Source organism: Loxodonta africana, chromosome 14 (assembly GCF_030014295.1).
Source record: "Loxodonta africana isolate mLoxAfr1 chromosome 14, mLoxAfr1.hap2, whole genome shotgun sequence".
Classification (NCBI taxonomy): domain Eukaryota; kingdom Metazoa; phylum Chordata; class Mammalia; order Proboscidea; family Elephantidae; genus Loxodonta; species Loxodonta africana.
The window spans coordinates 79,097,004-79,112,257 of NC_087355.1; the positions used below are offsets into that span (position 1 = coordinate 79,097,004).

The following is a 15,254-nucleotide window of genomic DNA, read 5'->3' on the forward strand; positions in this document are numbered from 1 at the left end:
GAAAACAAAAGCTTACAGTGTTGAAAGATGATCCAACATTAATACCGGATCAATAAAAAATAAATGTTGATGATAAATTAATGTCAGATCATCAACCCTTAACTTAAAAAAGTACTAGCTCTACTATTTACGAAGCACTCATCAACGTCAGTACTGCACACTTAACATGGTCTCCAATTCAGCTTTCACTAACAACTGTGATATGGGCATTAACTCCATTTCACAGATTGATAAACTGAGTTTCAGAGGTCAGAGCCCAAGGTGATAGCTAGTAAGTGCCAGGTTGTTTCTGACTCTAAAGCTCTATTCTCTCCACCATAATAAACTCTCTCTCAAATAAAGCAGCATGTTACCCAGCCTTCTGTAAGCAGGGGTGGAGTCAGAGTATTTGGCTGAGTTGGTATGGCCAGTGACTCAATGGGCTTGACCAATACAATGTGGCAGAAGTGAGAACATTGTGCTAGTTCCAAGTCCAGCCTTTCAAAGGACTGGCAGCTTCCACTTTCTTCTCCTGGGCCAACTGCTTTGGGACACTTTCTCTTAAAACTCAGCGCCCATGCCATGAGAAGTCTAGGCCACTGAGAGACCACAAGAGGGGGCTCTGACTGATGACAGCCACAGCTGGGTTCCCAGCCAACAGTTTGCATCAAGTGCTACCCGTGGAACATGAGTCATCTTGAATGTTCCAGCCCAACCAAGCCCCTGGATGACTACTGTCCCAACCATTATCACACGGAGCAGATGAAATCAAAAGGCTGAGCCACGTCAATGCAGAAAACAGTAAGAAATAATAAAATTGTTGCTTTAAGTCACTATGTTTTAGAGTGGTCTGATACACAGCAATACACTCTGGCAGTATTGAAATAAGCCCTAGCTTGTCTCGTGAGTTGATCCTGATCTGTATATATCCCTAAACCCTGATTTGAGTCTCCTGTGACTAGAACCTGCTATCTTTCCCCTTGCCCCAAAAGTATCAGTGACCATAAGCTCTAGCCCCTGTGTACTGTAGGGGGGAGGTGGGTGGGGAATGGCAGTAACCACAGATATTCTCTGGCTTAATAGACATAAGAGACCTATTAAGGGTTACCCAGTAAGAAAAGAAAAAATTCCATTTTGGGATTCAGGACTGGTGTTACTTACAGCCAAGGGACATGAAGACAATTATGATGAGCACTTTCTCGGACCTTTTGAACAGATTTTGATAAACTTAGCTCAGTCAAAAGAAGTCAACATGCTTGAAGGACTCACTCGTTACAATCCTGAAAGTGGTCCCTATAATAAGCCCCTGGGCCAGGAGGGGAGAGACCAAGCAGCCTGTCTGCTGTATGATCCCAACTTTCCCTCTGATAGTTGGCTAAGCAGGGAAGACTCCAAGGCCTCAGGCTCCAATAAGCAAGTGCAGGATGTTTCCCTGGCTAGCAAGCCTAAACCGGTCAGCAAAGCTCAGCATCCTCCAAATTAGTCAGGTGATCCCTGTCTGACCCACTACACATATGCAAAATGGCAAGGAATTAGGGTCTCTTTTCTGAAGTAGGAAACCCTGCTGGTGTAGCGGTTAAGTGCTAGGCTGCTAACCAAAGGGCCAGCAGTTCGAATCCCCTAGGCAGTCCTTGGAAACTCTATGGGGCAGTTCTACTCTGTCCTGTAGGGTCGCTGTGAGTTGGAATTGACTCGACAGCACTGGGTGTGGTTTTTTTGTGGATACGAAGTAGAAACGTTTATACACTGGTGGTGCAGATAGGATACTGAAACTCAGAAGTTAAGCGATGTGATCAAAACCATGCAAGAAGTAAGCGGCAAACTCCAGGATTCAATCATAGGCCTACATGTTTCCAGTGCCTAAAATTCTTACTATGGCTTTTCCTAATACCCAGCTGTAAAAATGGTGGCATAGTGGGGATGTCTGACCTCTAACTTTACAAGGGGGATGGAGAATCAAGATCAACAGCCCAAGGCTGATTTCTATGAGCCGGGAGTCAGACATATCCCCTTTCTCTAACCTTTTTACCACTTCTGACACCAGCTGTCCCTCCCATGGCACTCTTCTATTGGCTTCAGTAATTCATTGCAATGGCCACACAGAACTTACAAATATTCATGATTATGGAGTTTATTAGGGAAGTAACAGGATACAACTCAGGATCAGAAACGACTCAGGATACAGTTCTTTGATCAGGACAGCCTCTTTCAGCGGTGCCTGCAGGCAGGCCTTTCTCTCTGTGGCCCTCAGCCCATCCTCTGCCCTGCTTTGGACAAGTGTTACAAAGCTCATTAGCTCTGTCAGGTATGTGCCCAGAGGCAATCCACTCCACTAATAAGCCTCAGCCCAAGGCACTCAGCTCTCTAGCTCTGTGGATCAGCAAGCCTAGCTCTGCCCACAAGTGCCCAGAAGACACCCCACTCTGCCAGCAAGCCTCTTGCCTGAAGGTGCTCATTTTTCTCGCTCTATGGGCCAGGAAGCCCACCACACCCATCTCTTGGTTCTGCTGCTGCCATCTCTCTGCCGCTGCTGCTTGTTGTCTTTTGCCCCCTCTGGTGTCAGAGCTTTCTCTCTTTCCTGGGTCTAGGAGGTTCTTCGTGCAGGGATCCTAGGTCCAAGGGACACGCTTCCCTCCTAGCTCTTCTTTCCTGGTAGTAGTGAGGTTCCCCCTTTCTGCTTCTGGGATGGCTCATCTTAAGCCTAGCAGAATGGCAAAGCTGACCAATCCCCTCATTAGGGTTCCATACACCTTATTGGCATGGTCCCACACAAGGGTGCCATGCACCTTATCTGCATTATGAGCAAGCTGTCCAATCCCCTTGGTGGGTCACAAGCACCTTATTTGTATAGTTTCACCCAATCACTTGGTGGCAGTTACAAGATCATGGCAAGAAAGGCCATATAAAAGCAATCCATTACGCTACATCAGCACATATTTGATTCACCAATTAACCCTTCACTCATTCATTCAACAAACATTAAGTTAGTCTTTTATCATATGCAAGCAGCTCTCACCTGTCAGCAAGGAAACTGGGAACATTTACCAGGTGACTGGCCATACTCAGCTTATTATGAAGGTTCAAGGCTCCCAAGCGACAGAATGAAAATCAGTAGCTGTATGCTACTACCTTGGTTACTATATCCCTCTGCTGAATGAAGCACAGCACTCTTGACGAGACAACACACCACTACCTCGATTAAGTCCAATGGTTTAAATACAAGAAATCTTGAAGCCCAACTTGTTTCTTATTTTACAATTATTCTTTTTACACTGGTAATACTGAGAGACCAGGGTGAGCTTGAATGGAACCTGAGCACCATCAAAGGCAATTTAACTTCAAGTGGAGCTAGGAACTAGCAGTATAAGAAAAACTCTAAGTAGGTAGCAGTCAAGATAAACAAGATTATAAGATTTGGGTTGACAGAAGAACTGAAAAAATAAACTACAATTCTTATTTCTATTAAGAAAAGTATAATTTATACAAGCACTTCTATGCCAACCACTGTTGATTTTAACGTTACATCTAACAGTCCGTACACCACAGTCTACAAGATAACTGGCAATTCTCTTACTATTTTGAAATACAGGCATTTTTTCAAAAATGGAACACTTCAGGATGTCAATTTCAACCTTAAAGTAGAGGTTGCAAACACAAATGACCAAGTAGGTAATATAATGCAATAAGGAGAGCAAGATATAATAGGCAGTGGCGGGGACTGTTGTTAGCATTCATGATGAGACAGACACAGCCAACTGAAATGCAGACCAACTGTTACCTAAGATACTGATTTTTCCAAAGAGGCTGGAGACTTTTACTAGGAATTTTTAAAACCTATGTGGGCCAAACAAATCACACCTCAGGCCTAAATTTAGCTTACAAGCCTCCAATATGACTTCTATTTTGCAGTATAGTTTATTAACTTTTTATATATTTATTTAGAATACATAACAGGTTTATACAACTCAAAAATCAAAACTACATAAAAGCATGTTAAGAACTTAATTGAATTTAAATGTTTCAAATTTCTGACGCACGTCTATACTGTACCCCTCCCTGTATCAACAGCTTCACAAAGTAAAACCAACCCACTGCTGTAGAGTCGATTCCGACTCACAATAACCCTATATGACAGAGTAGGACCGCCCCCCGTCCCCCCAAAGGGTTTCCAAGGAGCAGCTGGTGGATTCAAACTGCCAACCTTTTGGTTAGCAGCCAAACTCTTAAACCACGGTGCCACCAGGCATCCACAAAGTAAAGTCCTTCAAATTTATGTCTTTCAAAGTATACAAGTAGCCAAATGGCCAGATCCTACCTGCTCTACCTCTTCCTTTTCCAAGAAAGGGAATTCCATTTTTGTTTATTCGTTGTATTGAACAAATTCTGACCTCTAATTTTTCCCATGCAAGGGAAATGGTAAATTGTTTTTCAAACTGTTTCTACTTTAATAACTCCCTGGCTAACTCTGGGTATACCATCAGCTTCCTAGTTTTAATCTTCCAGTTTCAGATACATGAACGGATCATAATCAGCACCGATTTTAAGAACACAAAGATGTAAATAACGCAGGGGCCTGAGGGTTAGTTCCCCTGAATGGGAAAGAACCTAATGGACAGCTGGAGGGAAACTGTACCAGTGGTTTCTCATACTAGGACCTTTTAGCGTGCAAAAAAAATCAAGGAGATTTCCTTGTGGAAATTATAATTTGTCATGAAAAATGTTGTCAACAAATAAAAGATCAGGATTGAAGAAGGTTAAGCTGTCTTTATAGTCTAACAAGTTTACTTTACATATATAACATGGATATTGAGTCAAATCTAGCAAGGTGAACACAAAATATTCGAAATAACTCCTGCTGTAAATTAATGTCTTTTTCACTAGGGAGGTCCTAGTCAAAAACTTTTAACTTACCTAACCGCTGAGAAAATTCATAAAATTTCTTTAATTTGCCTACTAGTGGAACAACTGCACCCCATGCCTTCTCTTGCAACTTCTCATCTGCTGGATGCTGGATTGCCTTAAAAACCCAAAGATAAAAAGGGTAAGAGTTTAAAAAAATAACAACGGTATTATTTTCACATTAAAACACAGGTTTCAGCAAATGTAAGAAGCCCTGCTATAATAAATAAAATACAGAGTACAGAACCCAGGAATGGGTCCTTTTCAAATCCACAGATATGTTAAAGCTGTTACTGTAAAACCTGTGAAAGCTGGAACTCATGTTAAGGCAGAAACCTGTCAGAGAAGAAAAACTCAAATATTTTCCACTAAATAGAGAGCTACAGAAAAGTGGTGAATGCACCCTGTCAAAGGTGAAAAATCTGCACAACCTGAAAATACAAAGCAGTGCATCGAGTTCCGGCTCTCACAGATTTCACTGTGTAATACACTCTTAGTTACCCTTGCAATAGATATACGTAGAAAATAAAAAAATAAGGACACAACACAGTTGTTTTTTAAATACATTAAAACAGTTTATATTGCTGTTTCCCGTATCACAGACAGGCACTCCTAGTAATTATTTCTCAAAATATTATTTTGGTAGAATAAAAGGAAACCAAAACAGTGTTAACCCCCCAGTAAAACTGCCCGGGAGCCCTGGTGGCTCAGTGGTTAAGAGCTCAGCTGCTATAGAAAAGGCTGGCAGTTTGAATCTACCAGGTGCCTCTTGGAAACCCTGTGGGGCGGTTCTACTCTGTGCTATAGGGTCACTATGAGTCGGAATTGACTCAATGGCAACAGGTTTTTTTTTTTGTTTTGTTTTAAAATTGCCATACTGCAAATCTTAACAAAGTTTGAATGTTAAATAAATTGTATATTCCCTTAAAAAAAAAAAGAAACGAAGAACATAAAATAATAAATGAAATAAGGTGCCAAATCTGAGGAGACCAAGAAACCTTCCCCAAATTCAAACTTCAGGGTCCAAACTAGCTCTAAGAAACCTACCAAATATTGTTTAAATAAATACTTCTATCTACTTCCACATTACTAGCATAACAGGTTAACTCTCAGTTTACCTTAGCTGTGTGTCAAGCACTGCACTATGCAGTTGACACGGATTATCTAATTTTATTCTCACGACAGCTCTATGAATTGTTTCCACATTTTTGCAACCATGAATAAGATGGCCATAAAGGTTTTTACATAGATAGTTTTTCCTCTCGAATCATAGTCTCTTGAAATGTATTTTCTAAAATATAAGTGGCCTGGTGAAAGTGTACAGATAAATTTTAGAGTTCTTATTTTACACATTGCCAAACTGACCTCCAAAAAGACTATTTTACAATACCACCTGCACTGCTCAAGATTACCTGCTTCTTCCTAAACCAACCAATATTGAGTGTTAACCATATATTGTTATATGTAATAAAACCTGACAGTCATGTGTACTTATTAGCAAAACTGAAGATTGTGTTCTATCGTCTGTGCTTTTTCACACGTAAATTGTTGCTTGTTCTAAGGCTAATAAGTCTTATCATTGACCTAAGGCAGATATGATAGTTTGTATCAGTTCTTTGTGCATTTGGTATACATTCAGCTTTGACTGGTATCTTCCTTTCTTAATTTGTTTTTCTACTATGCAGATAGCTTTTCCATTTAGTTAAACCCAAACATCATATATATGTCTCAATAAAAAGTTCTTTAGCTGCTTCAAGTCACACACTTATCCTCCATCTACAATAGACTGTGTCACCAGGGCTCCTCTCTGAAAATTATACATGAATCGTAATATGCACTCAATTAAGTCTACATGCAGATTTTGGGCAAACAGTATGCTTTATTGTAGTGCTTTTTTTTCCTATGGAAATAACCTTGCCATTTGGACAAATTATCTTTCCAGTGTTGTAATTACAAAAAAGAATGCTTAGCTTAAAAAAAAAAAAAACCTTAAATAATTAACAGTTCATCTCTAAAGTGAATGAGATTTTTTTTTTTTTATTGTTGATGGGAGACCACTGCAACCAGTTGGTAAAAATTATAAAACTAAAAAAGTACAATGACAAAACACTGATAAATGATTAAAAGTTCATTTCCAGCACTCATAATCAACAGAGACACTATCAAACATTTAATCATTTAAATCTTCCACTTACAAAAACACCTGGTTTTCTGAAATATGTTTAAATGTTTAGAGAACTTGAATTTCACAGAAACATATGCACCTTTATTATTAAATATCTTAGGTTTTACTTAAGCTAATGATATTGCCAAGATTGGTCTAAAAGTCTTGTATTTATTTCTTCAACAGTCATTAACTGTTTACTAAGCACCATGCTAGGTGCTGATAATATAAAAATTTAAGTATGAAACTGAGTTTACCCTCCTCAAACACAGTAGCGGGGAGATAAAATCAAATGTCAACGGTTCAAAAAAAAAAACAAAAGGTGATGGTTATCATTAATGAAGTACGTGCAAAGTGCTAGAGCAAAAGAATAAGGGGAAATAGAAGACTACTGGGCTCCCAAGGAAGGCCTGGAACTCCGGGGAAGAGAAAAAAGGAAAGGCATCCAAACAAAAGCAAAGTCAGAGGAAGCACGCACGTGCAGGACACTCAGTCCAGTCAGTGCAAGAGAGATAAGAAGTAGAACTCACGTTATTTACAATTTTCCTCCGTTTATCACCATCTGCTAAAAGCTATGGAATTATTTAACCCCGTTCCCTTTCTCCCTTACGCTGGAGTCCCTGGATGGTGCAAATGGTTAACACACTCAGCCACTAACTACAAGACTGGAGGTTTGAGTCCATCCAGAGGCACCTGAGAAGAAAGGCCTGGAGACCTATTTCCAAATGAGTCAGAATCAACTTGAAGGCAACTGGTTACTGGTTTCTCCCTTACACTAAACATCCAATCACTAAAAACTGTGGCTTTTCAGGTCTGAAATAGATCTTGGATTGTCATCTTACACCACCTGCACTTAATCCTGCCTTCACCATTTCTCCAAATGAGAAATCAAGTTGGACTTGGGCTCTAAGCTCAATAGACAGGTCCTTGATAACCTCTCCACTATTAAAGAGAATAATGGAATTGGAGGGTGAAAAACAATGAAGAAACAAAGGCTATGCCTTGGACAGAGATATGGTCCAGAGACCAGGGAGTTTCTCTGAGTAGTATAGAATACCTGAGTATGAATATGCTGAGGAGACGTAGTCAATAAAAGAGGACAGAAGATTTGATTAAGGGAAGGAATAACTAAAAGAATGAAGTTTCAGAATAGGAGGGAGAACAAATGTAGACAAGTTAGTCTTGGAAAGAAGTAGGGACACAGATTCCTTTGGAAAAAGAAATGGATGCAACCTGGAAAAGTTCAGAGGTTTAGAAAAGGAAAACTGAAGGAGACCACACAACATTTAATCTTCTCTTAGAAAGTTTAAGGGTGGAAATAATAGACTGACAGAGCAAAGTCACAGAAAGTTATGGTCCCCCACCCCCCACCCCAAAAGAAAGCATAAATAGTTCCCTGGTTCATGGATATTATAAATTTCACATGTGAGAACCACAAAAAATTAAGTAAAGAAAATTTCTTTAATATAAATAAATTATGTATTTACGAACAGTTTTAGTTCAACTACATCTGAAATAACGTAAGCAGTCTTCCTTCAAATGTAGTATTACGTAATATACAACACAGAATTTTATAGTACAGAAAACAAGAGGAAAGGGCAGAGGGACACGGTACATTTTAGTTTTCGGAAAAACACATAAACATGCTTTACCTCTCGTATTTCATGGCCAGCTCCTCTATATGACTGCAAGTCCTCCAAGATACCTTCTGCATCTTTTAATACTACATTCACCTGATTATAAATTTCCTTCTCAGATTCTGTAGGCTGGGCATCTAAACAGCAGGAAAGCACAAGAGAATTCACAGTGACATGAATTTTTTTTTAATATATTATGTTTAAGATTAAGCAATTAACAACCCAAACTTCCGTAGAGTTATTTTACTCAGTGTTAACTTTGCACTTATTGTATCAATAATTGTTCCACAGTTCTACATCTGAATAACTAGCCTCAAGTCTGCAAATATCACAGAGAAGGAACACCAAACATGACTATTTAGTTCAAATTACAAATCATGACTTTGTATACTGAGAATTATAATTAAAAATTTAAATTGTGATACTCTTAATACTTTTTCTACTATATTCATCACTATTAATAAGGAATGGAACTGCATCAATAATGTATTATTTTAATGTAACAACTTAAAGGCCTACTAATATATCTGGCTCATCTATAGTTTTAAGACTGAAACTATTTTCCTATAAAGGTCATTTTACTTTCATCATTGAGTTTTGATACGAAACGTAAAAACTGTCTTAATGCTCCACTTTTCTAGAGATCACTTTAAATTCTGGCTCATTAATATGGAAATCTAGGTAAAGGAAGGGAGGATATATGTATCTAAGACCAAACTCGGGCAATTTATGAATGGATACCCCTGATGAACACAGCTCAGGATTCCTGTACAGAGGAGTTCAACCATGAAACTCTTCCAGAATTACTGAGCTACAGAAAACTATATACTTTAAGCACAACACAACCACTGAAATTTTGAAATGCTAAAGCAAACACTGAGTTCCTGTACATGTGGGAAGGAGTGAAAGAAAAATGAGGGTCAATTATAAAAAGGATAATCAGGGACACAAACATCTGGGCGTTTTCACCAACTGAATGACTAAGTCTGGCTTTCTCTGCCAGGCAACGGCAATCTTGTAAACATTTTTAATAGCTTGGTTGTTTGCTTCTCTAAGGACAAATTTTTATTTAATACATTCGATTTATTTTTAAGAGATAAATGGGCTCTCCACAAGGAAATTGAATTTTCCATAAATCTTTCTAACTAGAACCACAAACACTATCATATAAGGCATAAAGCACTTAAGATGATAAACATTATGACTGCCATAATGGTTTAGGGATCATTATGCTGGCAAAATTCCTTACTGCTAAAACTTTCTTTTTATCGGAGATGTGGGGAAGGGAAGAGAAAAGGAGGGTTGTGTTGTTCAAATTTATAACACGAATTAAGAAAGCTTTGGTAAATATCTTTGTCACCAATTATACAGAACTAGTAACTAGACTTCTCTGCTTCCACCTCACCTCCCCAAAAATACATGATCTAGTATTTACTCCTTTAACTGTTAACTTTATTTTGTGCTTGGGTAAATCATAATTCCATCCAATAAACCTTATCAACTAGTCGAAAATATACTACATATTTTTAAAAATCAACACAGTATCAAATTTAAAATTCAACATACTTAAAAACGTAATAAAGTAACATTCTTGTGCAAAGTCAACTGAAGAATTCATAATCACGTATCTGTTCACTTATTTTCAAATTTCTTTTCCTAAATCAAGAATTAAAAATCAAAAGAGGACCCAACTGACAAAAATTAAAAAGACCTTGTGTCCAATGCCATAAAAGTATTTACTAGGAGCAAGTACTGATACTGTACCTAAATGATTTCTTTTAAAAAAAAAAAACAGGGTTTGTTACTCAGCAGTAATCATTTTCACATTTAGCAGACCATATTCTCCAAAGTAACAAACACACGCTAAAAAAAACACATCTCATAAGTTTTATACTTACACCAGATGCAATAGAGATAATTTTTTTTTACATGCAAAAACAGTCGTTTTACACTTTTTCAGATAAAATTGTGGAACTACAGACATAACATCAATAGAAAAACACATTATAGTTTGAATTCATGAAGCAGGGTTCACAACAAAGGACAGTACTTTAACTACCTGTTATGTATCCAAAGGTACTCTGTGAAGCTCGAAAATACTAAGCTATGCATTTTTTTGGTGTGGTGACTAGTTGTTAACATAAAAATGTGACACTGAGACTTACATACAAACAAGACATTATCAAGTAGCCTTAAAAAGACCTTGTAAATGGTTAATTATTATTAAATAAATTTAATAATGAACAGATTTAAAAATAAAAGGTAAGATCCAAGTTTCCCCTTAGGGTGAGAAAAACACCCAGCACCACACTGATGAAACATTTTTAGACTGTCACAGGAAAGTCACATTTATAATTTTGAAAGCTGCTGAAGACTGCTGTAGAAATGAAGACAAACAGAAAAGAGCAGACAGGTAAGCACTACTTTACTGACAGCAAGTCATGCAAAAGGGTGAAAATACTAGAGGGAAAAATATGTAAAATAAAGCATTTTTTAAATGGCATTATATAATGTAACCAAGACTTGTCACTTTGATATTTCATGGCAAAGAATGGTTTTACTACTTGAAGAAAAATGTACTACTAAACTAGCTAACAAAAGGACCCTGATTACATTGTAACTACTCATCAAGCTTAGTTTTAAAAGCTGTTCAAGGGAAATTAAGGCATATTTCAATTGAAACTAAAATTAAAATTGATAGTAAAATTAAGTATTTTAACAATTTCACATCAGTTTCCTACAGGGTGGAGGGTAGAGGAAACGTCATTGAAAAAAACTGCTAAAACTGAAGTTATAGTACAAAATGAAGCAAAGGTTAGCTATAAAAGGAAAAAAAAAAGTCAACACAAAAATTATAATGGGAGTTTAACTCTGCATTCATTGGTTTAGCATATATTTATGATTTATCTCCATAAATGTCATCGAGGCAGGAACTATGATCATATATGCACCACTGTGCAGTATGTAAACTCAATACTTGAAGATTTTCTATAATAAACATTTGCTAAACAAATGAATGAATGAGAAGGTAAAACTCAGTTGCCTTCGAGTCAATTCCGACTCATGACAACCCCAGGCGTGTCAGAGTAGAACTGTGCTCCATAATGTTTTCAATGGCTGAGTTTTCGAAGTAGATTACCAGGCCTGATTCCAGGGCACCTCTGGATGGACTCCAACCTTTGAGTTAGCAGTGGAATGAGTTAACCCTTTGTAGCACCCAGGGGATGAGAAGCTATAGAGACATAAACACGCCCCCAGCATAAAGTAGTGAAGGCTATTATGCTCTTTTATCTCTGAACAAATATAATCCTACATAATTTTTTAAAAAATGTATGTAAGAAAAATGCCACCATGATAAAGATTTTTCAAAGTACAGGGCAAAAGCAATTAAAAATATGCAAGAATGGTAACATCTAGAAGATGAGGAGAAACAGGTGACACGGAAGACAAGGAACTGGAGGGAAGTTTGACCACTGGGAAGGCACAGTAGTGAATCAGAGAAAGCAGATCCTATTTCCCACTTACAAAACAACTACTTCTATTTACTCTCCTATTTTGGTCTATCTGGAGATGAGTAAGTCAAGTTTAACTAACGGATACTGAATTTCCACCGATCCAAACCTACCAGCGGCAGTCTGCTTCTGTAAAAATTCCAAAAAACCAAACCCACTGCCCTGGAGTCAATTCCAACTCATAGTGACCCTATAGGACGAAGTAGAATGGTCCCATAAGGTTTCCAAGGCTATCATCCTCAAGGAAGAAGACTGCCACATCTTTCTCCCACAGAGTGGCTGGTGGGTTCGAACCGTCGACATTTTGGTTTGCAGTTGAGCGCTTTAACCACTGCGTCAGCAGGGCCCCTATCCATAAAGTTTACAGCCTTGGAAACCCTATCTGGTAGTTCTATTCTGTCCTGTAGGGTCTCTATGAGTCAGTATCAACTCAATGTCAAAGGGTTTGCTTTTTTTTTGTTATATGCTAAGATTGGGAAGGGACACAAAAATAAAAGTCTTTATGCCAAGAACCACAATTTGGCAAACTAGTAGATATAGTATGTACTCAGACTAAAGACTTGTTATTAGAATGAACTATAAATCAATAATGTTGTTATAAAATAACAGTACATTTCAAGAACTATTCAGTGCTTTTATATGCTGTTTTTAGTATAAATACTGCCAAATTTTATGGAGGCAATGGCAGGCTTATATCTTAAACTTTTTTCTCACATAGGTGTAATGTGTTTCAAGAAAAAAAAAATCCCTCTATCTGGTACGTCAAGGGTAGAGAACAATACTTCATTGAACAACGGGTGTCATCTCATGTCTTAGGTGTTTACACATGCTATTTCTTCTGTCTACGATATCCCTCACTAAATTAGCCTGGAACATTCTGATCCACCCTCCAAAACTCAATTCAAATGTCAGAGGATGTCTCCTATGAAGTCCGATGCACTCACTGCCAGGTTAAAGCTAATCCTTCCCGATTATACTTTGGATGTAAACTAAGTAAATGATTCCACCTGCCTTTCTATCTACCCTATCAGGCTTGTATCTTAGTTACCCTTGCAGCCCCAACACCGACTGCCTAGCACGCAGGAGGCGCGCCATGTCATCAACTACAGGATCCCACTAAACCATGTTTCAAATGCGCTGGAATCATTTGTGCACAATTTGATATAAGTCAGATATATCTGCATGGATTTATTTCCTTATGTGGCCAACCACAAAGACATACTGGGCTGGATTTAACCACTGAGGATGATGGGATAGTGAAACCATTCTGGGGACCTGAATGTTGTGCATCTAGAAGTAAACATGTAGTACTCAATTACCTATTTGATAAAAAAGTCACTTTATTCTAAGTAATGATAAGAAACTGGCAAATCAATGTGCTGGCAACTTTGAGTCTAACATCAAACAATATAAAGGAGGACCTGTCTGTAGGCCAAGTTCACTACAGTAGCCCAATGATAAGGTCAACTTTTAAAAAAACATACTCCCAAAATGAAGAATATGCAAATATTGAGAGAAAACATTAAGAGAAGTCCAATGTTAGAATCCAATACAACATTTCTAAGTCTAAATAAGAACAACGGTAAACTCTGGCCTGGAATACAATGTCAACAACTAAAGCGTCAAACCAAAACTTCCACACTGGCTGATGTGGGCCAAGTATCATATTCTAATTTATACCAGCCTTTAAGAAGTTAACACTTTATGTAGTTCTTCATTACTAGTTATTATTATTGTTGTTGTCAGCAATTTAAACTTCTTTCTGTCACTAAATTAGTTATTTAAAGAATAATGATCCAAACCCCTACAGGCTGATAAACCAAGAACAAATCATCTTTTAAATACATTAAACTCTTGCTTCTCACTTGACCATAACGTAACGTTAGGTTTATAAAAAGATCAAGTGCCAAGTCTTGAACAAGATCTTGACCATATCAAAGCCAAGATTCTGCAAATGTAAGGAATTTGAGACAAAGAGGAAAAAAGGAAACAGAATAGCAGAAAGATACACAAGACCAAGTTTGAAACAGATGCAGATAAACTGGAATACAGCTCTTAGGTGAGCTGCCTCATCTGAAAGAATCATCTTCAAATCGGCAATCTGCTTGACATCGGGAGCTGATTAAAATTCATGCTAAACATGCATTTAAAGCAGCATTGTTAAATTGTTGAGAAGGGTCAAGAACACTAGTGTTCAGCTAACACATTTTGCCCCCCAAACCCAACAATTTAATATGGTCCGGATACTGACATTACTACTCTTTACTAGCCTGCACACGAACTGTAACAGAACTTTTACATATAAACTAAATTGCAGTTAATCTCTGGGGGCTTAGGGGACTTGTTTTTAAAACTAGAAAAGTCTTAAGTATTTAAAAATCTTTTCATCCAATACTATATCTCAAATAAAAACGTAAGGGGATCAATGATTTAAAAACCTAAACGCTATCTCTTCACCCTTTCCTAACAATTTTTTAGTGATCAGTTAAAATTGCAACATTCACACTAAAACATCAATTTAATATCATTTTTCTCAATTGGACACAGAGACAAGCTGAAGCAATACTGACAGCCAAAAAAGCAAAAGCTTTCAACATGCACCAGGGTCAATGACACTTACCTGCCCCTCTTAGACCATATTACAATAGGTCATGCAACATAAAACAAACAGAAGGCAAATTACTTAAAGGTCTGTGAACCTAGTATTTTTCTTTTTATTTAAAATTTTAAAAAACGAATTCCTGAAATACATATAATGAAAATTTTTTTAACGTTTCAAATTAAATGATCTGCAAAGATTAAATAGTTCAGGTTCACACTTACCTTTTAATATTATGCCCAAATTACTGAGCTTTGAATGGCCTTCATGAACAGATTTGTATTTAAAACACTTTAATATGCATAGAGTAATTAAAACCTAGTCAATTTTTCTCAACTGCCATGTTTCCCCAAATATTGCTTCTATTAATAAGTATGGAGGTAGTAGTTGCTTCCTTCCACCAAAACTTTTTCATAAAAATGTTTTCATTAGAGAATTGATCTCAAATTATAAAATAATGCCCA

General features: G+C 37.5%; 1 protein-coding gene across 11 annotated transcripts in view; it reads right to left on the reverse strand.

The window, feature by feature from the left end:
• Positions 1-15,254, reverse strand: part of CYRIB (CYFIP related Rac1 interactor B) — a 181,156-nt gene that overhangs the window by 15,023 nt on the left and 150,879 nt on the right. For 10 of the 11 annotated variants that reach the window (XM_064268092.1, XM_064268096.1, XM_010588491.3 and 7 more), the window contains 2 exons: positions 8,695-8,816; positions 4,891-4,996 (listed from right to left, as the gene is read on the reverse strand). In XM_064268092.1, the coding sequence (XP_064124162.1) occupies positions 4,891-4,996; positions 8,695-8,816 (228 nt within the window). Of the gene's footprint in view, positions 1-4,890; positions 4,997-8,694; positions 8,817-10,245; positions 10,336-15,254 lie in introns of all 11 variants that reach the window. The other variant, XM_023546001.2, reaches the window with a different exon arrangement.